The sequence below is a fragment of the Marmota flaviventris genome, chromosome 17, assembly GCF_047511675.1.
Source record: "Marmota flaviventris isolate mMarFla1 chromosome 17, mMarFla1.hap1, whole genome shotgun sequence".
NCBI lineage: Eukaryota > Metazoa > Chordata > Mammalia > Rodentia > Sciuridae > Marmota > Marmota flaviventris.
In genome coordinates, this window is record NC_092514.1 from 67,242,099 (window position 1) to 67,269,452 (window position 27,354).

Genomic DNA, 27,354 nt, shown 5'->3' on the forward strand with positions numbered 1-27,354 from the left:
CGATTCCTGGTCATAAGTTCTAATAATCTTGACTTCATAAAATCTGAAACAGCAAGCTGGGGCGCAGGGGCGCACACCTGTCATCCCAGCTTCCCAGGAGTCTGAGTCAGGAGGACTTCAAGTTCGAAGTCAGCCTCAGCAAGTTAGCAAGATCCTATTTCAAAATAAAATATTAAAAAATGGGGGGCTGGGGACGTGGCTCAGGGTAGAGCACCCCTGGGTTCAGTCGCCAGGACTGCAGAAATCAGTCATCTGTACGAAAAACCCGACCCAGCTTCACATCTCCATTCGCTTAGCAGCCTGGTCCGTGGCAAGGACCCAGCGCCCACTCTTTGCACTCTGGTACTGTTAAAATACTTGGACGCGTGAAATAGGGCGTAAGATGCTTCAAGAAGCCTGTGCTCTCTGCAGCAAAGGCCCGTGTGGGCACGCTGTGTCGTGCCTGAGGGCAAATGGAAAGGTGGCCGGGCGGTGAGAGCGCTCCAGATGCAGTCTGACAGCTAGCGTCACCGTCCGTCTCCCACACAGGAAGCAACTGACCTAAGTGGGCCGGAGCCCTCCAGCAAAGGGCTTTCACAACAGCCCGCCCTGGCTAGCCTTTCCAGAGGAGGCTGCTGGGGCAGAGGAGTGACAGCAGCCCTGGGGAGGGCGTGCTGGGGAAGGAGAGGGCGGTGGGGGGCCTGCGGCAGTCAAGACCTTGGCCTTGGTCCCATGCACAGGGCCGCAGGTTTGAACTTTCCCCTGTGAAGCCCACGGCTCCTTTAATAGCCTCTAAACTGGCTCCCCGCGTCTGTCTGGTTCGATGGACCTTTGGAAATACTGCATCATCGGGCCATTTTTTTTTTCCTGCTGTTTTTCCAATGGCTTTCCTTTTGCTGGAGGATGAGACCCACTCATTAGGCGGACGGTCAATATCCCTCATCATTGGATCCCAGCCTGTCTTGGGAGCTGAGTTTCTTCTGGTTCCAAGACTCGACTCACCTGCCAGGGTTAAAACGGGCTCCTAGTGGCCCTGGGGTCTGCAGCCACCCAGCCTGTGGCCATCCAGGCCCCTCTCCCCCTAAGGCTTCCTCTGACCAGCCGCCTCCAGGGGCGCTCTTCTTCATGGGACAGTGTCTTTGAGGGATGGGGCTATCACTTACTTTTAGGTATTGATCTTACTTCCTCAATTAAATTGTAAGCTCACAAAATCCAGTGCTCCTCTCTCTGCTACCCTGCTCCCGACCTACGCAGCTTTGATTTTAACAAGGAAGTACCTATTATTAGGTGCCAAAATCTTTTGCTTTCACTGTGAGAACGCTACAGTGAAAAGACGGACAGATGGTTTCTGCCTCCATGGACTAAAATATTTATTGATAATGACACGAAACCTTGAGAATGAAATGCTCTCTAGTTAAAAACCATTCAGCCACATCTTTCTAGAGTTCAGCACGTTTCCTTGTCAGGACCATGTGGCTACAAAATCCAAGGTCATGTTGGCATGGTTGGGTTCCAGATTCTAATCTTTTTTTTTTTTTCTTTTGGTACTAGGGATTGAACCCAGGGATACTCCATTACTGAGCCACATCTCCAGCCCTTTTAATTCTGAGACAGGGCCTTGCTAAGTTGCTGAGGCTAACCTTGAACCTGCAATCCTCCTGCCTCAGCCTTCCAAGTTGCTGGAATCACCGTTGTGGGCCACTGCACCCCGTGTCTTACAGTTTTAATGGAGAGCTCAGGATCAATTTGAACAAAAACACTGGGATCTGGGCATACTGGTGAACACCTATGATCCCAGCAACTTGGGAGGCTGAGGCAGGAGGATCATAAGTTCAAGGCCAGCCTCAGCAACTTAGTGAGGCCCTAAGCAACACAGCAAGACCCTGTCTCAAAATAAAAAATGAAAAGGACTGGAGATATGGCTTAGTGGTTAAGCATCCCTGGGTTCAATCCCCAGTACTCCACCACATGTGCAAAAATTACAGCATGTTGAAGCTAAAGGGAGTTTGGAGCTCATCTTTGTACTGTCCAACTCATTTTGAAAATTCAGAGAACCAAGCCCTGGAGAGTGAAAGGACTTGATCAAAATGGTCCAGAATCAAATCTCCTGACCTTCCCAGGGATTCTGCTATCTTACAAAGCAGCATTTTTGAGCTTTAAAAATTGAAGCTGGGGCTGGGGCTCAGCAGTAGTGCTCTTGCCTGGCATGTGTGAGGCACTGGGTTCGGTTCTCAGCTCCGCATATGAATAAATAAAATAAAGGTCTATCCACAACTAGAAAAAAAACCAGTTGAAACTTTTGCATTTAGCACTAAGTTCTAGTAACCAACTGATTTTTCAGGCCAAACCTGGTGCATGGCCCAAGCACAAACTGAGCTAAGAGGGAAGAGCAAATGCTAGATGGTTATTGCAAACATGGGTGAGCACTGGTTATATCTGATCTATGATAGCTGCTTAGCAGACACTGAACTTTTGACTTCTGTTTACCTTCAGGATTCAGTTCCTTTATTTATTTATTTTAAACTCTTGCCTTACGTTTGTGCTACTCTTTTGTGGCTAGATTCAAATATAACCTTCAAGCTGCGTGTGGTGGTGCACACCTGTGATCCCAGTGACTCAGTAGGCTGAGGCGGGAGGATTGCAAGTTCAAGGCCAGCCACAGTGATTTAGCTGGACCCTGTCTCTAAAACCAAAAAAAAAAAAAAAAAAAAAAAACCAAGGACTGGGGATGTGGCTCAGTGATAAAAGCATCCCTGGGTTCAGTTCCCACTACCCGACCAAACCAAACTCCACAACCAAATATAAGTTTCACCTACATTCTTGGGTTCTTGGAGGATACAGTTTTCCTTTCTTATTACTGGGATCATCATAAAGATAAGAAGGCACCCTGAATCTACTCCTACTCCAAAAGTTTATGGCTTTACCATCTGAAACATCCTATGTCCTATTATGTCTAGCTTTGAGGGTAAGACCACAGCATCGCCTCATAACAGAATAACCTGGTTTTGAAAACTTACCAGGTGATAATGCCTGCATTTTGCACACAGCAGGCACCTGCAAGGTAATCAGCTTGCTCTTTCTAATTCCAGTGCCCCACACATCATTTGGTATATAATAGGTGCTCATTAAACATTTACTGAACAAAATGCAATGCCTCCTTATAAAACTGAGTCACGTATGAAAAAGTGCCCGATTATAGAATAAACTCGTAGACTCTTCTCCTTTTCTTTCTTCCATTCATTTCAGCTAAAGGCTTACTGGCTTTACAAGTTGTCTCTGCCTCTGCCAACGAAGAACTGAGGCCTAAATTTTGAGCTTAGTTACTTGGAAGCCTCTGTGAATTCTAGAATATGAAAGTTACCTGTCTGGTTTTGTGGTTTACCCCATGGGAAGGAATACTAGGTGGCTTCCTATGGATATAAGTGGCAAGGCAAGCTGAGTGGACCACTTCTTGATTTTCAGTGTCCCCAACAGGTAAAGGAAGAAACAGAACTAGATTTTGATCTCAGATCTCTTCCGGTCCTAAGAAAAGGCAGTTCTGATAGCCTCTGACCCCAGCTTACCCTCCATCCTTCCCAAGTCCTTTGAAGGCAAGGCCCAGGGGTTTATCTTTTTTTCAAGCCTTCAGGCAGTAGTTGAATATCTGTTAATCTTTAATTGGCTGAAATCACTTCATCCCTAAATTTCATCATCTGTAAAAGCAGACTAGGCAAGTCTCTGGCAATTTTCTAGCAGTAAATTCTACAATTCTAAGTGTGGGTTCCCAGAAGTTAACTTTCCTGCACCCCAATGTTCTTCTGAAGGAATCAGAATAACAAAATGTACTAAGCAGTTTGGAATATTTCCTGGTAGTTGGCTATCTACGTATCTCCTTGAAGAAAAGAGCTGGGGTGGTGGCACTCTCCCATAATCCCAGCACCTCTGAAGGCTGAGGCAGGAGGATTGTAAATTCTGGGTCAGCCTCGGTAACTTAGCAAGACCTTGTCTCAAAAAGAGAAAGAAAAAGAAAGAAAAGTAGGGGGAAAAAGGTGTCCCCTTAAGTCAATGGGTATTGAGGCTGGGTGTGGTGGACCATTCCTGTAATCTCAGCTGCTCAGGAGTCTGAGGCAGGAGGATTGGAAGTTCAAAGCCAGCCTCAGCAGCTTAGAGAGGCCCTAAGCAACTTAGGGAGATCCTGTCTCAAATGTTTTAAAAATAATAATAAAAAATATGGGCTGGAATAGGGCTGTGGTTAAGTGCCCTTGGGTTCAATCTCTAATACCAATAAATAAAAAGGTTGGGTGTGGGACACATACCTGTGATCCCAGGGACTTGAGAGGCTGAGGGAGGAGGATCGAAAAGTTTAAAGCCAGCCTCATCAACTTAGTTCGGCCGTAATCAATTTAGTGAGATCCTATCTCAAAATAAAAAAGGACTGAGGTTGTGATTCAGTGGTTAAGCCCTCCCTGGGTTCAATCCCAGGTACCAAAATAAGTAAGTAGGTAAATAAATAAATAAAAATTCAAGAATGAAAATATAAATAAATAAATGAGTATTCTGCTAAGGCTTGGAAATCTGATCTATGTGGGATCTTCACTGTGATTTAATTTGCTGAGAAAAGATTTGACCTAAGGGCATCATATTGGATTATAGACCTTCTGAGTGCTAGTTGAGGGTCAGTTCAGAGAAGAGTTCAAAATGCAGGCTTTTTAGATGGAAGCAGGATGGCTGCCGTGCATGTAGGCAGAGCTTGAGCAAATGCATGGGGACCCTCCAGTGTTTTTAAAGACCAGCCTGGAGAAGAGCTTTTGACCAAGCGTCTCAGGCCCTAGTTGTCCAAACCAATCTGTATCTGGATGAAGTTGGTTTGAATTCTCTCTGAAAAAAGCCCCAAACCCAACCTGGACGGCTGTCTCAGCAGTGTTGAATCATTGGATACAACCAATTCGCCCATTTTGCAAGACCATGATGTTGAAACCGGAGCCCCTAATTTAAGTGTCCTCCTCAGGAGTTCCACTGAGGAAAGTCCTGTTTTGGAAACCACAGAAGGAAAACTCAGGGTTACCGTACTCATTAAGATAGGAGTTTTTCCACTTGGCTGCATTGTTTATTTACATACTGTCAGTTTCTATCTTGGACAGCCTTCCCTTAATTACACGAAGAGGTGTTTCTACTGTGTTCATCTGCAGGATGCATTGGTGACCCCCAAATGCCACATAATAGTGCTTGGGCCATGGGGAGACACATCACAGATCTCAGCATAAAAATTGGCTCCCCCTACCCCACAAGACACCCATCTCACTATGATTTGCAAAAAACAGTTAAGTTCTGGGGAGAATCTATCCCAGATAGGAACCACCCGGGCTTCCAGGTTGACCGAGCTGTAAATGCTCTCCCCCAGCTGCCTCCCGGGAGCTTATTCCCCAAACTGGCCCCACCGTGTTTGGTGACTTTTTACCAGCTACCTAACAAACTTCTTCACCTGTCTGCTGGGGGTGAAGGGAATGAAAACAACCCAGAAAGAAATAACCCATTTCCTCTGCAAAACCATCCTCTCTGGCTCCAGCACTGCTCAGCTACACCAGCGCTTTCCTGCGGTTTGGCAGCCCAAGAGAACCTTGGAAGTTGCGCGGGACCCGCCGTCAGCCGCTGACAGTTCAGAACGTCCAGGTGTGGGACCCGCGCTCCAGGGGGAGATCCCTGCCCTCCCCCGGGGTAGACACGGGCGGCCGCGGGATGGTGTGTCGGGGATGGAGACCGGGAGACCCACTTTCCTCGCGCTGCCTCAGTGGCCGCTCTGCGTGCGCGCGCGAGTCTGGGGAAGGAAGGTACCTCTGACATTTCGCTCTAGCGACGCGCACGCAACTTCATGCGGGAAATCCACAGCCGGGCTGAGCCCGCCGCCCCTGACTCCCCCGACAGCCTGGAGCCCCTCACCCGGGGTGGGGGGCACTCAAAGACCCGGCCAGGTATCTCCCCGGACCCCAACTATAGCAGGGTCATGGACAGTCAACTCTCAGCTGCCCACACTGGCAAGAGCGCGTAATCCTGGTGGCCCTGAACATTCCCAACTGTCAGAATATTTTTCGGAAAAAAAATCTCTCCAAAATGCTAAAATGTTAAGTCGTTTCCTCCGCCTCCCCGCCCCAACACATATATTTTTAAAAAACAATCCATGCCCCACAATCAAACTTTTAAACATGTAAAATAATAAAACCAACTCACCAAGTTAGAAGGGAAGAGAATAAACCCCAAAAGGCTCCCAATAAGGCGGAGGCTTGGCCTCCCCCTCCTTATAAGCCGCTCGGTAACATGAGAAAAGGATTAACCCCTTAGGGCGTGGACCCGAGTCTATCCCAAGTTGGCTCTGGCCGGCCGGTGAGCCGGAGCACCCTGGCCCCCCACCCACTCCCTCGCCGCCGCCACCCGGGCCACACCCTCCCCCCGCCCCCCACCCGGCCGCCTCCGCCCGGGCCGTGCGTGCCGCCGCCCGCGCCCCGGCCCCGCGTCGCTGCCTATCTCTTATCCTATACCGGCTGCAGCCGGTCTCCGCCGGCCTCGGGGGCGCGCCGCCGCCGACCATGTGCTGCGAGCGCGGAGCGCCGCCAAGGAGGGGGCCGGCCTGGCGCGCGCGCGCCGGCCCACGTGGACCGGGGCCGCGCCGGGCGCGCGCCCCGCCCGTCTGCCGCCCGGGCTGGGGGTCACGGAAGGTAACAGCGTCGCCGTCCCGAGCTGGCCGCCCCCGCCAACGCCGCTGGGGTCCTTGGCATGACGCCCTCATCCCCCAGCCTGGGTGCGCCTCGCCCGACCGAACCCCGGCACTTTGCTGCAATGCAAGTGGGAGCGCGGGCGTGCAGGAGTGTTGGGGTGCGCCTGCACCCTCTCTCAGCGTGCCCGCCACTCGGCCCCGCCCGCGCCCTGAGCATTTGGGGTGTTAGCGGGGAGGGGGAGAAGCGCGCGCCGGGGTTGGTCCCGCGCAGCGCTCGCGGCTGCGGCAGCTACGCGCCCGCTCCGGGCAGAACAGGTTCCTTCCAGTTTGGGTGTGAGCTGCGCGCGCTGCGCTCGAGTTCCTGCTCCAGCGCCCACTTCCCCTAATTTCGTCAACTCGCGCACCCCCACAGTTCCCCTTCCGGGGGTGGGGAGGGAGTGCCGCAGTGGGCCCCAGGGAGCCCGCGGCCGGGCTGCTCCGGGTGCATTGCTTTCTCCGTCTTTGGTGCAGCGGCAGCAGCCACAGCATCCGCGTTGCGCGAAAGGGATGTGAGCAGCCCGGCTGAGTCAGCATCTTCAGCCCCGGGCGCGCGCGCACCCTCTGCCAGGCGGGAGGCGACGTCCGCACAGGTGCACGGCTGCCTGACCCGCGGGAGCCCCCAGCAGGGACCCGAAGGTTTAGAGAGTGTGTGCCCCTCGTTTCGAAATCCCGGTTCCCAAGGTCACTGTGAACTAAGCCGATGGTGCAGGAGAACCCTCAGTTACAGTTCTTCGTAGGGACAGAGCGTGTGTCCGAAGATCTTGGGCATTTCAGAGCCCGAGGGGGCGCAAACTTGGCTTCTTGGTCCCCACCTCACAAACCCAGGGCAAATTTGGGAACGGCTGCGGAGCAAAGACCGTGTACTCCGCGTTCCTCTGCGGACTTTGGCAACCGCTGCTCGGTCCCGCGGGGTTCAGAAAATATAGTTCTGATGTCCAACTCAGGAGAGCTTAGTTTTGAAGTGTGCACGGAGGGTCGCCACGGGGAGGAGCCGGCGATCTGAATTTTAGTATAAATCCTTGCTCGCTGATTGCCCTGACGATTTTGGGAGCCAGTCTACTGGATTAGATGTCACCCATTTCTATTAACAAGATCTGGTGTGGGTTAAGTGGGAAGCAGATGCGTTGGAGCCATCAGTATTCAGCCAGCATGGCTGCTGAGTAGGAGTGGTTTAACTTTGCGGATCATTAATTTCCAAATCTGTGAAATGGGAGTAAACGTGTGTTCCCAGAGCTGAACGATTTAATTTACGATGCCTGTAAAGTGTGGATCACCATTAAGTCCTTGGCAATTACCATTAATTCTTCTTGTTGTTTAGGGTTTATCAAAGCCAATTGCTAACTCCAAAAGACACCCTGTGAGAAATCTGTTATGTTCTTTAAAGAATCCACATGTATTAGCAAATGGATTTTAATCACAAAAAAGAAAACAGGTTTGAAGCTGGCGGACCTGTAAGCATAGTCTTTTATATTTAGAGTCTTACACTTTAGTATTGAGGACCTGCCCCTGTACCCCAAAAGGAGATGTCATGCTTGCATTTTAAAAACTTTTAATACGTTTGTTTTGTTTGAGATAGTGTCTCTCTGGTTGCTCAGACTGGTCTGGAACTTCTGGGCTCAAGTCGTGGTTCAGCCTCAACCTCCACAGAAGCTGTAGTCACAGCTATGTCCCATCTGACTGGAAATGTCATGTTTAATATGACACAGCAAAGCCAAGTGTGGTGGTACACACCTGTAATCCCAGCAGCTCAGGAGGCTGAAGCAGGAGAATTACAAGTTTGAGGTCTTCCTGGGCAACTTAGCAAGACCCTGTTTTCAAATGAAAAATAAAGAGCTGGGAGTGTAGCTCATGGTTAAGCACCCCTGGGTTCAGTCCCCAGTACTAGGAAAAAAAAAAGAATTCGGGCACATCATGTACTGTATTGTCTAATGAAACTCAGGGCTGTAGCCCATCATTTATACTGAGCAACTCTACCCAAGTCGAATAAAATCTCAGTGCTTTAGGTTCTAGACTTTTAAAATTAGACAGTGCCCTCTCTACCGTGGGTCACTGTCACTTTGGGGCTCAGCAGCCTGAAGCAAAAAAGAGAAAAAGTGGAAGAAAAAATTTTAAAAAATAGATAAAGCCTAAATTCCTATGGCTCAAATGATTAGAAAAATCCCATGTGAATACTTTGGCCAAATACAATCTGGTTATTTTGGGGGGAGGGCTAATAATGTTGTTATTAACATAGCAATTTAATTATTATTACTAATGTATTACTCTCTTATATTAATTATAATTAATTTTTTTATGTTTGCTTTGTCCCAGATTCTGAGTTAAGTGCCAGCCGTGTGATTTATTTTAACCCCATCATCAATCTTCTGCACTTGAGACTTATTATCCCCATTTTGCAGATGAAAAAGATGAGGCACAGAGAGAGCATTGGAGGGATTCGTTCAAGGTTACACCACATTCACAGATGTGCGCTGGCTCTTTTTGCAACTAGGGTTCATCCAAAGTTGACATTGATGTTGGCCATGTCCACTTGGACAGTGGAGAGGTGGCTGGACTCAGCCCAGCCTTGCTAGCTAGCCACAGACTCATGACTTGCCCACCCTAGTTAGAGACTGGCTTCGCCTCGTTCCCTTAGGCCTAGTGAGCTGAAAACCTCTGCCTTCTATTTTACTTGTCCAGGAAAAGTACTGCATTACCATGCTAATCAAACCCCCCCAAACAAAACTAACTCTGTTTAGTTCTAAATAAGAACAAAAGAACCTTTGGAGTCTGGAGTACAGAATCAAAAAAAAAAAAAAAAAAAAAATTCAGGAAATTAAGGGTTCAGCTCTCCTCTCGGCCTCTTCTGTAGGTCTGTCAGAGTCCAAGAGGCAGACAGAGCCCCTCTGGCCAGCCCTTCCTTGACCGTGGGCAAGACTGCCCTTAAAAAGTCCCTCAACATCTTCTTGGGAAACACTGGCTCCTCAGAGTTGTCCCAGGACTCTCTCTTTTCTAGCCCTCTTGCTCAGGGTCATTTGCATGAGAACAGATTCCTTTGTGCACAGTTGGCCTGCCTGTTGTCTGTCCACGTTGAGAGTCCCTCAAGTCTTGGGGGTGGGTTGCTAGGCAGATATGACCCTGGCTTGCAAATAAGCTCACTGTATTTACCAGCCTGTGAGAACTTCAACTTGGGTAAGTAGATTGAAAAGAATCTTGTCTGGAACTGGGGTGGGGTAGGGGCGTCCAAAAGCCTGCTTTTGGCTGCTGGGTCTTCACAGCAGCCACAGAAGAGGGGGGACATGTGAGGGGACTTTGAGGGAAAGCCTCAATTGCTCACCTTTCTGGTTGCCTTTTTCCTGTCTCTATTCCACCCACCTGTCTTCCCACCTAAGAGGCTGAGGTGAGCAGCTTGTATTCCAAATCTTGCTTTTGAACTTTAATATCTGCCTGTCCAGTTGGCAGAGAACTCCAAAAACTTGGGAACCTTTTTGGTGAACTGATGGTCTGAGTAGATAGTCTGAGTTTATTGTATGGGTCCCCCTCCCACATTGATAATTTTTTGTTTGTTTGTTTTCATTTGTTTGGGACCAGGATTGAATTTAATCCCCAGCTCTTTTTATTTTTTGAGACAGGATCTCCCTAAGTTGCTGAGGCTGGCCTTGAACTTGTGATCCTCCTGCCTCAGCCTCCTAAGCTGTTGCTGGGATTACAGGTGTGTGCCACCAAGCCCAGTCCCTTTGATAGGAATGTGAGGGTTTGCCAAGGGGTTACAGGGCAGCTAGTGGTGCCGCTGCTGATGCCCACGGTGTTTGCTGGGCTCACTGAGTGAACCTGTGTAAGGGCCCTGGTGTTATGCAGGTCTCCCTGGGTGGCTCTGTAGGAGGCCTGGTTCCTGGGGAATTGAGGAGAATGGAGACCAGAGGAGTCCAGAGCAGGCAGGGAGAAACTTGGGGGAGGACAGGCATGGCGGAGGTGAGCCAAGAGGGTGCAGAGCATGAGAGGAAGGCAGGAGGGGGCCAAGGGCATGTGTATTGGGGACAACAGGGTCACCTACAGTGGTGGGGGCCTGCAGCTCTCAACCTTCCCTCACACCCGGTTACCACCCGCAGCAGTGTCCGTGGTCCATCCCCGGGTGTGTCCCAGACTCTGTAGTAACTTCTGATTTCAACACTGAATGTTGCTCCTGGACTTCTCAGTCTTCCTAGTTCACTGCTCCTTTGATTTTGTCATACTCTGAATGCTTAAACGGAAAGATAATAATACAAAAGAAAGAGCACAGAGTCTTGAGGAGGGTTCCAAAAAGTATCTGGAGCTGTGCCAGTGTCCTAAAAAACTCGGGTTCTGCTGGGCACGGTGACGTGCACCTGTAATCCCAGCAACTCGGGAGGCCGAGGCAGGAGGATTGCCAAGTTCAAGGCCATCCCCAGCAACTTAGCAAGACCCTCTTTCAGAATTAAAAAAGAAGAATTGAGGCTGTAGCTCAGTAGAAGACAGCAGTCCTGGGTTCATTCCCAAATACAAACAAACAAAAAACCCAGCCCATACACAAAACCCAGGTTCTCAGAACAAAGTCCTGTATTTAGGAGTAAATCCATGTCCTGTTAAACTTGAAGCTACAGTTGTGGCAGTGAAATTTAGTAGGAAAGTGCCGTGTGTGGAATCACGGGCTTTTTTGTTTGAGACGGCATCTCCCGGTGTTGCCCAGGATGGTCTCGGGTTCCCGAGTTCCAGCAGTCCCCAGAAGCTGGGACTGCAGATGTGTGTGTGTGTCACGTTGTGTGGATGAACCCACTGGCTTTTGCCCCAGAGAAATCAAGCTTTCTTTGGGAGGTCATTGAGATGGCTTCACTTACCGTATCCCTCAAGTTCCAGGGAATAAGAGACGCACCCTCTGTCTGTTCTTGCCTAAGGGGGGTTTGTGTGTGCCAACTTCCTCTATCTTGTCTAAACACTGCTTGGTTCCTTGGAACAGTAAGTGTTGCGCTTCCGTCCTAAGCTTTTAGGACCAGTGTGTCCATTTATTTCCAGGTGACTAAGGGATGATGACAAAAACCTGGCAGAGCACTTGGAGGATTGTGCTGTGAACAGGAGGGGCGGGGCAGCTGCCCTGCTGTGGTGGGTGGAGGGCTCCAGTCTCCTCAGTGAGCTTGGCTTGGCAGGGGTTTTCCTTCCTTCCTTCCCATGCCCCCCTTTTTGGTCCATTGGGACAGCCTTGGTTCATCCGCAGCCACTTGTGAGCCCTGGTGAATACATTTGTCTCCCAGGCCACAAAACGAAGGTCCCTTCTCTTCAAGTGTTTATTGTCTAATTCAGATGGCAGGACTCGTGCATGATTGTTGCCTAAGGTAGCCTTTCAACAAGTGAGTGCAGTTTTGTGTGTGCAAATTACAGTGAGGAGGGATTCACGAAGTTCATCACAGGTTAAAGGAAGGATGAGACGAAGCTGGATTTTTTCAGGGTGGGGTGGATCAGGCTGGGCCTTCATTGTTCTTGTCAAATGCACTCATTCAGCAAATATTGATTGAACACCCTCTGGGCAAGGTACTGGAGCAGGCAGTGCATAAAACACCCATCATCCCTGCCCTAACTGAGTTTACACACTCCGAGTTGAGGATCTTGTCTGAACACCCAGCCAAGTGTCGCGGCTAAGTAGTGCTTTTTGGATGTTTCTCACACTGAAATGTAATTCCCACTTAACGAGCATCAGCCAAAGGGAGATTCCCATCCCACCCACCCTGCATCTTGACCTCATCCTTACATTGTCCAAAACTAGACTTGCTGGAAGGTGGGGTATGCCAGCGATGCCAGTTGTCAGCAGACTCCACCCAGCACCGGGACCTAGCTCAGGGTGAGCCAACATGGTACAGTCAGCCGCTGGATTGGGTAATAAGGAACCCTAGTTTGGAACTTTGAAAATGCAAACCGGAATGACTCTTCACTTTCCCTTTGGGGTGGCTGGTGGCTGTCATGTGTAGCTTCCACCTTCTCTGGGCTCAGAATGCCGCAGAAGATGTGTGACAAACTGCTGTAGCCAAGACTTGCCCCTAGCAGCATGGAGCTGGGATGTCACCATCGACACTCAGACTAGTTTTGTTTAATATTACTTTTTAGTAATGCTTGGGGCTTGCATAGTACTTTTTAAAAGTGTTTTCATATTTGTTGATCTCTCTAATCCTTAAAGCAGTGGGGAGAGAGAGAGAGAGAGAGAGAGAGAGAGAGAGAGAGAGAGAGAGAGAGAGAGAGAATGAATGAATATAATAGTAGCTAACATTTCTGAGCCCTTTCTGAGAATTTGTTGGATCATCTCATTCTGACATGGTATTCTGGTGGAGGAAGTTTCCTGTGGTTGTTTTTTCATAGGGAGGAAATGGAGACACACACTCTATAACCTAACCAGCGTCACACAGCCAGAAAATGACTGCTGAACCCACATTCTCCTGGCAACGGACCCACACATCCCCCAAATCAAGTCCCCAAAAGGAAAATTTGCCAAGTAACTTTCACTGAATTGGAAATTTGCCCCCCAAGTTGGGGTCCTGACTGTACTTCTGGCCTTACGTCCGCCTTCGATGTTCTTAGATAAGACTGACTGGAGCAGGTCTCCGTGTGCCCAGGATGCCATAATGCAAGCCCACAGATTGGGCAGCTAAGCAACAGTCATTTATTTCTCCCAGTTCTGGAGGCTGGAAGTCTGAGATCAAGGTGCCAACTGACTTGGCAGGAGGAGGGCTGCCTTCTGGCTCATCAGATGGCCACCTGGCCGTGTCCCTACCTTGTAGAACAAGTTCTCCTGTATGTGTCCATAAATGCATTCATGAGAGCCCTACTCACATCTTGTCTCACCCTGTGACCTCCCAGAAACCCATCTCCTGATACCATTGATTAGGGAATTAGGGCTTCAGCATACACGTGTGGGGGTACATACACCTTCAGTCTACAGCAGGATCTGACCCATTTCATCGAAGAGGTGGATAGGATTGGATCTGGAGCAAGGCTAAATTCACAAACAGACCGAGAAGCACTTAAGAAGGAGTTACCCTGGTTCAGTGGCACTCCTGTGATCCCTCCCAGTGACTCTGGAGGCTGAGGCAGGAATATTGCAAGTTCATGGTCAGCCTGAGAACTTAGTGAGTCCCTGTCTCAAAGTAAAAAATAAAAAGGGCTGGGATGAAGCTCAGAGGTAGAGCACCCCTGGATTCAATCCTCAGTATCAGTAAAATAAGTTGTGGATAAAATTACTTGATATCCGGGGTTCTCTTTAAAATAATACAGTATACGTGGAAGGGTGAGGCCAAGGGACGTGGGAGGGGGGGGGATGTTTCCATCAGAATGGCCACGTGTTGATAGTTGTTGAATTTAAAGGTTGGGTAGGAATGTGTGAGTTTCTCAACTTTGGTATGTTGGACAGCAGCCATAATGCAATTTTGGACAAATAATAAGCAAATGTAGCTCTGTAAAAAATTCCTTAAAAATTGGCCAACACGCTCCTGGGAATGGATTTCAGGTAGTCTGAGCCATTTCTCCCTTGGCCACACCCTTTAGGTTTTTCTTAAGTGGAGAGAGTTTTAGAAAAGCAGGGGTGTCCGGAGGCTGTCGACCTTCTCTGGTTCTGGTTGGTCTCCAGGACCAGGTATGATTTCTGTAGGAGCACTGGGTTTTGGAATGAGTGGCACCAGGCCACCTTGGCTCTCCCAGATTGGCTTCTGCCACGTGGCTTCCTTCTGGGTCAGTCTCAATAGGTGGTCCCTTCGTCAAACTCAGCTGGATATGCTGTGCCCTGCTGTGGATGGGTTTCCTGGCACTGTTAGGTCCCCAGAAGAGAGATTCCCAACAGCTGGGTCTGACCTGAGGGCTGCAAGCTGAAAGAAAGAAAGGAGCCTTTTAATGGTCACCCTGCAGCCTGCGTGGGGGCATGCTATCGAAGATGTTCTCTGCAACCAGGCATGGTGACACATGACGGGAGGAGGATTCACAAGTTCAAGGCTCGCCTGGGCAATTTAGCAAGACTCTGTCTTAAATAAATAAATAAATAAATAATAAAGGGCTGGGGATGTCGCTCAGTGGCAGAGTGCTCCTGGGTTCAACCCCCCAGTACTGGGGGGAGAGTGTTCTTTGTCTCCTTGAGCCAGCCCTATATGTTCGGATCCATAAGGAAGGGGCCGTAAGGATGTTGGTTTCACGGAGATGTTAAATGACGCTTTGTCCTTGCTCTGGTGGTAACTGGGCCTCCCATGCCACCCAGGCCTGGGCCAGGCTGAAGCAGAGCTGAGGGAGCACCCATCCCTGGCTGGATTGGCGAGGGCCCTGGAGGGAGGGAGAGCTCTAGGCGTTGCCGATTGCTTCACCCTGGTGCTGTGGGACTCTCCTGCACCGATGCCAGGGACTGCGGACTTCTTAGCTTCCTCCTTACCTGTGGCCCTGCCATTCCTGTGTGCCTTCTCAGTAGAGCAGCCTGAGTGAGGGCTTCTGTTTCAATGCAAGTCACATCTGGCCACTGTTGTGTCCTTGTGCCGACCCTCCTGTGGCTTCGTATCTCAGCAGAGGCCTCCTGCTTGCTCTCTGGCTCCAGTGTGCACTCTTTGGCCCTCCACGGCCTTGGCTTTTTTTTTTTTTTTTTTTGGGTGGTGCTGGGAATTGAACCCAGGGCCTCAGGCTTTCCAAGCAAGCACATCCTCAACCACTGAGCCACATCCCCAACCCTCTACATTGGCTTCTTAGCTGCTTCTCACCTGCACTAGACCTTGGCCTTCGCTGGCTTCTCTGCCTGCTGTACCTTCTCCCCGTGGCCTGTTTCCTTACCTCCAGCACATCCTTAGACAAAATGCATTTCTTGCCCAGCGTCATGGGCCACCCTCTGTAACTTGGCGTCTGTCCATCCCTGCACTCCTGAATCCCCTCCTGTTTGACTTTCTCTGCGTGACTCACATTTTACTTATTGCATTCCCTCCTCCTCCCTACGATAAAAGTAAGTGGTGTGAGGGCAGGGGTTTCCTGTCCCATTCGTGGATGAAGACCTGCCACCCACCTGTGTCAGTCACCTTGGGCCGACCCGTGACGGGACATATGGGGGGAATGATTTCAGGCCACCTGGGCAGCTGGTGCCCGAAGCCCTTCCTGGCAGCCCCAGTGTGACTGCTGCCCGGCTCCCCCCAGCACACAGACCATGTGATTTGGCAGGTAAAACAACAGAATTCGGCAACCAGAGACTCCGGCTCCCCCGCTGCCTTGTCTGTTTTGGCCTCAGCTCATGCAAAGCTTTTGTTTCAGGAAAACCAACAGAGCCCTCCGCCAGCTAGGTCTGCTGGCTCCGTGTTGTTGCAGCTGTGTTCAGGGTTCTGCAGGAGGCTGCTTGGCCGCAGGGAGGCCTGTGGGGAGCCAGGGTCAGGTGATGGAGCGGACGGCTCAGGAAGCCAAGGACTTCCAGCTCTGGGTGACTGCTCAGCACATCTTCAGGTGGCCATATCCGGTCCCTTCTTGCCGACAGCCTGCCCGTGGGTCATTTCTGTGCTCATTAGTGCCTTTACCCGTTAGCAAGCTCAGGAACTGAAGGAAGGGTTACACCTTCCCATGCTTAGTGGCCCTGCGTTAAAATAGAGCTCAGGGACTGAGGATGTAGCTCAGTAATAGAGCATCTGTAGCATGTGTGATGCCCTGGGTTCCATGCCCAGTGTTGCAAAAAAATAAAATAAGATGGAGGTTGAAAGGGAGAACGGGCATCATTGGTAAAGCTGATTGGCAACTCGAGTCTGTTGTACTTCTGCCTGGGGAGCTTGGAGATGGGGGGGGTTGTTGATACTTGGATTCAGCAAGGATTGGTCACAATCCTTTATGCTCTGGTGGGACAGATGGGCTTTGGATGTGGGATGTGTTGAGTAAGGTGGTCAAGCACCTTCCACCCCAGTGGAAGAAAGGGTGAACATTTAATTTGCCAAAGACAAACACCTCTAATCCTAGCAACTAGGGAGGCTGAGTCAGGAGGATTACAAGTTCGAGGCCAGCCTCAGCGGTTTAGCGGGATCCTCTCACTCTTGTTTCAAAATAAAAGGGCTGGGGATGAAGGTCAGTGGTAAAGCACCCCTGAGTTCCATCCCCTGTACCTCCCTCCAGAAAAACAAAGACCCTCCCCTCCCCACAAGTTCTTCCTTCGCTGGGAGGAGAGCAGACCACTCTTCCCTGTCCTTCCTGAGAGTGATAAGGAGAGTTGGGAGAGTAACCTCAGATAAAGTCCAAGGCAACAAATGGGACCGATTTCTTGAGCTCAGCTAAGCTCAAAGTCTCAGCTTGAATCTTGACCAAAGTCCATGGCTTGGCATTCATTGAATAGCTAGCTGGTGTGCCTTTTCCCTTGATTTAAATAAGTGAATAAATAAATAAACTGGGAAGGGATTAAATGTCTCCCCCGTAGTATGGTAGACTGGCTAAATCAGCTTATTTCCCTTCTATGAAAATTTTAAGTACTATGTTAACAATTCTCTTTGAAAATCCTCAAAGGAATGTTTTATCACGAAACGCTAAAGAAAAACAATCTATTTATGTTCCCACCTTAATTTTAACCTCTTTCTTAAGTGAAATTTTTTTTTTTTTTCCCTCCTGAATTCTTGTACATTGGGTCACTCTGAAATGGATTATTGACTAGGAATGAGGCCACGCTAAAAAAACTAAGCAGCTTTAAGAAGAAAAGCCGCCTAGGACTATTGCTCGTGGTCAGAAGCCAGTAGAATGAGGCTGGGAATTACCCAGCAGGTGAACAAGTATTTGTTGAGCACCCTCCTCGTTCAAGAGCCTTCTGGAAAGGGAGAAGTATTTGGGGGCTAAAGGTCAACAAATACTGGTTGAATCTAATGGCACTTGAAATAAGTTGCCTTTTGGAGAGTGGAAGAATTTAATTTCTGAACAGTTGATTCACTTGTCTCCGGATGACATGACTGTTTATTTGGGCTTCCTTTTATTTTGATTAAGGTCAGTAGTGCTGGGTAGAGAGTGGTACCTGCGTGTAATTAATCCCAGTGGCTCTTGGGGGGCTGAGGCAGGAGGGTTGCAAGATTGAGGACAGCCTCAAGTGACTTCGGGAGATCCTTAGCAGTTTGGTGAGACCCTGCCCCAAAATAAAAAAAATAGAAAGGATTGGGAATGTGGCTCAGGGTTAAGTGCTCTTGGTTCAATTCCCAGGGTATGTATTGTCTGTGTGTATGTGTGCACATATACGTGTATGTGTGTGTGTGTGTGTGTGTGTGTGTAGATGGTACTATGTTCCCATTCTTTTTTATTTTATCTAGGTCTTCCAGCTATCTTCATCCATTGGGGCTGACCATTGGGTTCCCTGATAGAGATACACAATTGGAAATAGCATGTGGCATAAGCCCAGCCCTAGTGGCATCTTTATTTCTTATAAATAGATTCTTAGTTCCTTCCCTGGGTTGGGTGTTCAGCTGAGGTTTTTATTGGATCCACCACCTCAGCTCCGTGTCTCCTTACTAACCTTGTAAACTGAGTGCTTGTGAGCTAAGGGCAATGTTGTTTGCTTCTTGGCTCTATTTGTAGCCTTGAGCGTTTGAGAGTCTAGTCTTCGATTCCTGACTTTCAAAACCCAGTCTGCTATGTTGTGTTTGTGTTTGGTCACTGAGGCTGAGTCATCCGCAGTGAGGCTAAGCCATTTCCTTTTCTTCCAGGATGACAGTCATGATGTTTTGGAGTGCACCTTGCTACCTCAAGAGTGTCCAAGAACTAGCAGCATAGGCCCCACTTGGAGGCTAATTAGAAATGCAGAGCCCAGGCCCCAGCCTTACCCACTGGTGCTATGGGGGTCTCGCTAAGTTGTCCAGGAACTTGTGATCCTTCTGCCTTGGCCTCCCACGGTGTGTAGGTTTGAATCTACATTTCATTAAGCATAAAATTCAAAGCTAATTCCTGTGTACATCCATGTGGGGACTCACACATGCTGGGCAAAATATTCTCCTACTGAGCTAGAATCCCAGCCCTAAATTTTCTTCATAAACTTGTCATGACTACAATGTAAAGGGCTATATTTCCACTAAAATTTTGTTTGTTTGTTTGTTTTTTCTGGTGCTGGGGATTGAACCCAGGGCCTTGTGCATGCAAGGCAAGCACTCTACCAACTGAGCTATGTCCCCAGCCCTCCACTAAAAATTTTTTGAAAAAAATTTCTAACATTTAATCATGAAAATTACAAACATGTAGCAAAATGGAAAGCATTTCTACAATGACTAGCCATATACCCTCCATCTGTCTTCTATTACTGTGTTTTACATTCCGCCCCCACCCCAAATTAATTTCTATCAAGATTTCTTATGGAAATGTTAGGTAAGAGCATGGCTGTTACAAAGAATCCTGTCATAAGGGTCATAAGGGTCTCGTTCTTCTAGAATTCACAATGAGTTTAAGGTCACATTTAATTTGGGGATTTCTTGTGAATCAAGAGAAATTTGGGAGTGGGAGTCGGGGAGGCCTGGTATTTGGTAGAGTTGGGGGCTGGTCCTTTTCCCACCCAGAATACTGGGCCTCAGTCTTCCCATGTATACCGTAAGGGGGTTGAAAGAGGTCATCTCTGATGTTACTGCCAACCCCGTAACTATAAGTCTAGTGCAAATATCATCATCGTCATTATTTTTCAGGTGGAAGAAATTGATGAACCAGTTAAATATTCAAATAAGAGGGAAAACATCTGTTGGCGTGGAAAAATGATTATTTCCTGAGCTACTGAGTAAAACACAGCTGTACGGGCGGTTTTAATTCTGTTTTCTTGTCAGTTTTTGTTCTTTCAGGAAACCTTAGAGAAACCTCAACCATCTGGAACTCAGAAACTCACTGGGGGCTGACTGCAGCTTCTAGAACATCCAGGTGTTCTGCAGATGAGAGAATTTGTCCTGCAGTCACCAGATGGAGTCCCAGACAGATGCCAAGCTTGGGCTGCGGCTCTAACATCCCTGAATACAGAGGGGTCACTTGCAGAGTTGCCAGAAGGGCCCTCAATGACACCGACACGTCTAGTCATCTCTATGAAGCTGCCGTGGGAAACATCTCCCCTCGTGAGTCAAGCCAAGTCCGGGGCTGCCAGTGTCCTGACTCCTGTGAATTAGGATTCCAGATGGGGGCCTCGTTTCTGTACTCCCCGGCATCCCCCCAGCCATCACATCCACCACCACTGCCACCAGTAGGTTCTGGAAAACTCTACTCCTAAGGGACCTGCTGCATTAAAAGTGAGCAGAGAGGAAGCGCTCGGAAAAGTCTCCGCTGGTGGCCTGCCATCGTTCCAGACACCAGGAGTCTCCCCCTTGTCACCATGGGCTGGCTTTTTCTAAAGGTTTTGTTGGTAGGAGTGAGTTGCTCTGGATTTCTTTATCCCTTCGTGGACTTTTGCCTCAGGGGGAAAACGACGGGCCAGAAACCAAATATCGTGATCATTTTGGCCGATGACATGGGGTGGGGTGACCTAGGAGCAAACTGGGCAGAAACGAAGGACACTGCCAACCTTGATAAGATGGCTTCAGAAGGAATGAGGTGAGTGTGGAGGATGCCACGCCAGCATCTCTTTGGATGACTCACCCCAGTTCCTGTAGGGGAAGGGGCAATGTCAAGCCCTTAAAACAGCAACGGATGGGTCCACGTTGCTTTTATTAATGCGTTAATTTATCTGGGTGAAGCCAGTACAGCGTCATGAAGAAACCCATCTACCCATTACCCACCCACCCATCTACCCATTCACCCATTCATCCATCCACCCACCCATCTATCTATCTATTCACCCATCCACCCATCCTTCCACCCACCCTTCCACCCATCCACCCTTCTGTCCACCTATCCACCCACCTACCCTCCAACAATCCATCCACTCACCCATTTACCCATCTGTTCATCCACCTACCCATTCATCTATCCATCCATCCATTTATCCGATGACATTGTATATGTACACATTAGGAGCTATAGAGGTGAGCAAAATAAAAATTCTTGCCCCCGTTTACTCACCATCTGGCAGATGACGCAGGTTAAAAGGAAGGTAAGAATTACAACTGACACTGGGCATGGCAGTGCATGCCTGTAATCCTAGTGGCTCCGGAGGCTGAGGCAAGAAGATCTCTAGTTTAAAGCTAGCTTCAGCAACTTAGCAAGGCCCTAAGCAATTTAGTGAGACCCGGTGTCAAAATAAAATATAAAAAGGGATGGGGATGTGGCTTAGTGCCCCTGAGTTCAATCCCTGGTACCAAAAAAAAAAAAAAAAAAAAAAAAATTCAATTGAGTCTTACATGAATCTGCATCTGGAGTTTTTTGGATCCCAGAGGGCAGGATGTAGAACCCAGCCTGGGGACACAAGGGAGAAGATGACCTTTGAAGAGCAACTGAGAGCCAGTGGGGCACACGTCTGTGTAAGTAGATGGGACTAACATTCAAGGCTAACCTTTAAGTCATGCTGAATTAATTCTGAGGGACCACAAGAGGGGAGACTGTTGAGCAGTGGGCCGGAGTGTTCATAACGGCCATTGCAGATTTTTGCTCAGACCCCTGGCTTCCTTCCCCACCTAGATGGAGAACGAGTGTCAGAGCTTTCTGACGTCTGTATTTTTGCCCTGGACAGATGTGGATCTGATTGGCCGGCTTGTTTCCTGTCTGCACTGGGTTAAACTCCCACCCTGGCTCAGCCATCCGCCTGGCCGCTCAGGAGAACATGGGACATCTCCACAGGGCTTCAGCCACTTATGTCCCTGAACTCAGAGCTTTCCCCCAGAAGTAGGGACAATGGCATTTCCTCTCTCCTCCTACAACCTCCTCCTTGCCTCAGCCCAGGAGAACTTTCTAGAATCACTCCTCTATTTCCAATCCTTCACGGACATTTTGTGTCTCTTAAGGATAAAGTCCATCCGTCCATTTATCAGATGACGCTGCCTATGTGTGTATCAGACACTCTGTACAGTGTCTCACCAGCTGGTTTTCATCTCCACCCTCCGTCTTCCCCATCGTGGGCTCTTCTTGCCTCCCCTGGACGGGCCCCACTCCCCCCCTCTGTGGTGGGTTCTTCTGGGGCACTGTCCACATCCTCTGCTGCTTAGGTCTCAGTTCCCTCAGGAGAGGTGTCCTCGATGCCTAAGGTACACTACTTAACGTGGTGACTGTTTATGCATCTGACCGCCTGTGTTGGGTTGAAGAGCGTCCACTCCCACCACCCATGTCCACCCAGAACCCCCGAATGTGACCTCATTTGGAAACAGGGTCATCTTTGTGAATATAATTAGTGAAAGACCTTAACGATAGCATAATGAATCTAGCGGGTGGGACCAAAATCCTAGGGCCCTGATAAGAAGAGGAGAGGACACTGGAGAAGAAGATCATGTGAAGGGGGGACGGAGCTGGCAGGGACGTGTGGGTCTACGCCGGCGGCTGCCTGCAACACGGGAAGCCAGGGGAGCTGAGCGTTGAGTCTCCCTCCGTCCCGCAGAGGGACCAGCCCTGCCGATGTCTTGATTTCAGACCCCTGGCCTCCCACTGCGGTGCGAAGCCTCCCAGTTGTCATAGGTCATGGCAGCTGCAGAAAACGCATGTACTTCCCTTCCAGTTCTGGGCTTCAGGAAGAAAAGTAGTGTGTCATCCTGCCTCGTCCCCCGTCCCCCACCCCCTTAGGTCCCTAGCAAGAGCACAGGGAGGGCCTCCCACGGATGAAGCAGCTAACAAACAGCTGATCATCAATAAATGAGCTGAAACGTCACCTCATTTTGCAGGTAGGAACTTCTCTTCTGGGGAGACGGTTAGCCCAGATGATCACGTTTACCAGCCTCAGGGACCTGGGTTGCCGAATATGTAAGAACTTCTGAAACTTTCCGTTTCCAGCAGGTTTGTGGAGAGAGAACCAGGCCCGTTATTTCAGTTGCGATCTGGGAGGGTAGACATTGTCCTCCTGAGCTGTCCCCACCAGCACACTCGTCCTGAGCAGAAAGGGTGTCTCAGAGTCAGGCCCAGTTCGGTGGGCTTTCCTATTTACCTTCCTTTATGAGTGCATTCTGTCCGTCGGGCCCGTGACAGCGGCCAGGTGTGCTGCCTTTGGGCCTCTGAGGTCAATGTGTTTTCATTCTGTGCATATTGCTAACAGGAAAGCTGAACTTCCTGTGAGGCCGCGGAGTGATGTGTCGCTGGCTTCTTCCCCTGCCTGCTCCTGGCCAGTGGGGGACCATGAACTCTTTCTTGTGCCAAACAGGGTTGAGGTGTGACTTGAGAAAGTGTCTTTCCTGTTGTTCCTTTTCATTAGAGTATTGTATTCCTAGGACTGCAGGTACTAACTACTACAGTTGGCTGGCTTAAAACAGCATTAACCCAGCCAGGCCTGTCATTCCCAGCAACTCGGGAGGCTGAGTCAGGAGGATCTGAATGAAGTTCAAGGTCAGCCTCAGCCACTTAGGCCCCAAACCACTTAGGGAGACCCTGTCTCAAAATTAAAAAAGAAGAGGGCTGGGGATGTAGCTCAGTGGTAAAGCACCTTGGGTCAATCCTCAGTACCAAAAAAAGAAAAAACGCTAATCCGGCCTTTCAGAATGCAGGAGGTCAAAATCAAGATGTCCGCAGGGGGTGGTTCCTTCTAGAATCTCTAAGGAAGAATCTGTATGTGCCTCTGTCCTTGCCTCTCTCCTAGCTTCTGCTGCAGGCTAGAAGTCTTGTCTTGCAGACTCCAATCTCTGCTTGGTTGTCACATGATGTTCTGGTGTGACAGTGTCCACATCTCCCTCTTCTAATAAAGATACCAGTCAGTGGACTTAAGATCCACCCTCATCCCATCTGACCTCATTTCAACTTTATCATATCTGCAAAGACCCTGTTCCAACTGAGGTCACAGTCCCAGGTCCAAGATTGGCATGATCTTTGTGGGAAATCATCATCCCACCCAGTACCATCAACTATACCATATAATCTCTGTTCCTGTGCTCCTAACATGGTCGGTAATGCAGTAGGTGCTCAATAAATGTTTGCTGCCTCGAAGAGTAAATCTCTTGCTTAAGAGGGCAGACTCTGGGGCCGGAGGGCTTGGCTTTAAATCCTGACTCTGTGTGACCTTCACATACTTGCTTTCCTCTCCTGTCAATGGGGACGATGACAGCACGTCCCTCCTAGGATGTGGCGAGGCCTGTAGTAGACATGGAGACGTGTTGGCTGTGGTTACTTTTGTTATTGTTATTAGAAGCAATGCCCATTTGGATCGCTGTGCATTCGGCTCCTCAGCATGAAGAAAGGTCTAAATGATAAGTCATGGAAAGTGAATGTGGAGTTCCGGAGACGGGTCCCTGTCCCTGCACATGGGGGAACACCTGTGCTGTAGTCCACACAGCAGCGCGATGACAGTTGAGCCTCGCGGAGTGCTCAAGGTACCCAGCCTGGACATCAACCCATTTAATTCTTGCTCTCACCGTACCTGTCTCTTATTACACGGGCGAGGAAATGGAGGGTGAGTCGCTCACCCAGGGTCGGTGAGGGACTAAGCCAATATTGAAGCCCAGTTTCCCGCATTTTAGAGCCTTGTCCTCTAAGAGTTGGGAGGAATCGGGGAATGAGCATGGAGGCTTGGGTTGGCTTTGCAGCCAAAGGCTTGGGGACTGGTGAAGGTTGGAATCTCAGCACTTCCTCTGCCTTGGGTGCTTGTGGAAGGATTTTGTGCCGTGCCTTTATGAGGCCATCTGAGAAATATGTTAGAGACGTCAGTCATTGGGAAAGTTGATGTAGCTGTCGTCAGGAGGCCCAGCCTGCGGGGAGGTGCTTGCTGCCTTTGTAGACGTCTGCACTCTTACCCCACTGACGCCCCTTCATCTGCAAGCTCCTCTTCATTCTCCTACCATCGCACTTATTTCTGTCTAGAAAACCTGCCTTCCCCTGCCCCAGGGCCTTTGCGGTGGCTGCTCCTCTCACCGCCAGCTCACTGCGTAGGTCTTGTCTGGTCTCTTCTCATCCTTCTGGTCTCTTCTCCACTCAGACGTCACGCCTTGGAGAAGCCTTTCCTGGCCTTTTCTCCATTACTGCCTCCTTCCCATACGTGCCCTTCCCTCTTTCTCCTGCCCACTCCCTTGTGTTTTTGGTACTGGGGACGAACCCAGGGGCATTTTACCACTCAGCCTGGCCACGTTGCTGAGGCTGGCCACCAACTCGTGACCCTCCTGCCTCAGCCTCTGGGATCGCAGCCTTGCCCCTCCCATCTGCCCCTCCCACCCGGCCCTGCTTTGCTATTGAAATGATCTTCTGTGCTCCTCCGCTACCTGTTTCTCACAGTAGAGGGGCAGCCCTCTCACGTAGTGTTTGTTCACGCATCTGTGCTCCTGGAGCTGAGCTGTTAGGCGTGCGCGTGCGAGTTAGCCACAGCTTGGGATCTGGAACCAGGCTGCCGGGGTCTGTTGGTTGCTGGCTGTGGGGCGCTGGGCTCATTGCTAGACTTGCTGGGCCTCAGCGTGTTCCTCCTACAGTTGAATGATGATGGCACGTACGTGACAGTGTGGTTGGGAGGAGCAGATGAGTAGGTGTCTTGTGAGGGGGGGAGAATGCACAGTGATGGCGAGAGGGGGTCCCGACAGCCAGGCCAGATGCTGCACTCATTTGAATGGCTGGTTCAGAAGGGACGCTGAGGTGGGGGTGTGCCCACACTTACTTACATCCTCCGCCACAGCCGACTTTGCACCTTGCTCTCACTTCCTCCCTGCCCCCCCTCCCTGCCCCCCTCCCTGCCCCGATCAAGTCAGTGCTGCTCCGGGAGTTCCAGGCAGTGGCTTCAAGGATCAGTGCTCATCCAAAGGTCAGAGGCTTCCACGGACTTGAGGCTGTTTCTAAAAAGGGCCTTTAGGAATGAAATGAGCTGTCAGTTCAAACACCTGCTTTGGTTTGGTTTTTCTGTTCTCAGAACTTTTTTTTTTTTTTTTCCTTTCTGGTACTGGGGATTGAATCTAGGGGTGCTCCACCACTGAACCACACCCCCAGTCCTTTGAATTTTTAAAATTTTTAAGATAGCTTCTCACTTAATAGCTGAGGCTGGCCTTGAATTTAGGATCCTCCTTCCTCTGCCTCCTGGGTAGCTGGGATTATAGGTGTGCGCCACCACACCTGGCTCAGAATGGAGTTTGGCGAGAATTCATCCTCCCTCTTGCATCTCAGGACTCTTTTTCTGAGCCATCCCGCCTCGAGAATTTGGTAGTAACTAAAGGAGGGTGTGAAGCAGACTGGCATCTGTCCTACAGGGGACTTGGGGGGAGGTCTGGCTTTTGGTGATGTCTGCTGCACTCTCTGGGAGTGGGACAGAAAGGACATTCTGAACAAGACTGATATTACCAAGAAAAGGACCCTCCCCCAATCATAGAGAAAAGGAACCCAGACGCAGGGCTGGGAGGACCCCGGCTGGGGAGAGGTCCTCTCGTCCTCTGAGCGTCACGTTAACTCTGGGTTGTTTGCCTTCTCCTTGTGAGCTCTCGGCTCTGGGGTCAGGCAGCTTTCCGTCTCTGCACGTGAGTAAATAGGTCAAGTAGATGTAAAAGTCCCACGGTGACCACCTATCAACTGGGGAAAGGCACAGGCTCAGCTAAAGAGGCAGCAGGGTTTTTGTCTTGTGGCTGTTTAATAGATGGGGACGTGGGGACACACAGTGACCCACATGGTAGCCAATCATAGAGAAAAGGAACTGAAATATTAACCAGCGGGGCCGTGGTGCCGGCCTGCCTAGCCTGCAGGGTCAAAGGCGACTGCTATCCTCGGTCTTCTTTTAAGCCTGTCATGGGACAATGAATCTCTGCTAAGGACCCGTCAGGAGACAAATGTGGGGAGACCCCAGTCAGCTCTGCCCTTCAGAGTCATAAGTCCTGGTGGCAAATACAGACAAGAGACCCACCTTGAGATGCAGGCGGGGGCAGGAGCTCGCCCCGTCTCCTGCCCCTGGAGCCTTCCCGTCACACGGATTGGATGTGACTGACTTGACAGATCTAGCGCGGCTCTCACACGTTGGTCCCTGGGAAGAAAGACAGAGCCTCGGTGCTGGGCTTCTCGCCTTCTGGATGGTAAAGCCCAGGGTGAGAGGCCATGTGAAAGATGGCGCTTTGGGGCTCCAGGAGGGGACAGCATTTCCATCCAGCAGAGCCAAGGGGGCTTCCATAAAGACCATCTGTTGGGACCTGAATACTGAGACCTTAAGATTGTCAAAATTACCGATGGGGAGGGAAGGGTGCCCTAGGCAGCCCGGAGAGCTGGACTGAAGGCCTAGAACGGAAAGGTGCTGTTCACTTAGCGGATATTCGGGGAGCCTCCCTGGGCACTGTCCTAGGTGCTGGGGACATATCTAAACAGAAGCCCTTCTCTCCCTGGCTTGAGGCTAAGTGCGACTGGGCCAGGGGGCGTGACAGGCCCGACTGATGGGGTGGAGCAGCTGGTGAAAAGGTGTCGTGTGCATGCTTAAGTCTTTGGGCTTGATCCTGAAGGCTGTGGGGAACCCGGCAAGACTCAAGTCCTTGGCCTGCGTTGGACATGGATTGTTCTGGCATACTGGGATGATCCCAAATGGCAACCGAGGGGTGGGGCGTCAGAGAGCCCTCCAGGGTGGCTTCACTTGGGGTGGTGGTGGTGCAGAGAGGTGTCAGGTCCAGGAGGCAAGGAAACGCCGTGGTGTTTTCTTTGCCGTGTCCTTTGGGTGTGAAGATACATACACCCAC

At 50.0% G+C, this 27,354-nt stretch overlaps 1 protein-coding gene across 3 annotated transcripts in view; it reads left to right on the forward strand.

Moving 5' to 3' along the window:
- Window positions 1-27,354, forward strand: part of Arsg (arylsulfatase G) — a 116,907-nt gene that overhangs the window by 21,478 nt on the left and 68,075 nt on the right. For 2 of the 3 annotated variants that reach the window (XM_071603511.1, XM_027946319.3), the window contains exon 2: window positions 19,450-20,200. In XM_071603511.1, coding sequence (XP_071459612.1) covers window positions 19,983-20,200 — 218 coding nt within the window. In that variant the 5' untranslated portion in view covers window positions 19,450-19,982. Of the gene's footprint in view, window positions 1-6,635; window positions 6,669-19,449; window positions 20,201-27,354 lie in introns of those variants that run through there. The other variant, XM_071603512.1, reaches the window with a different exon arrangement.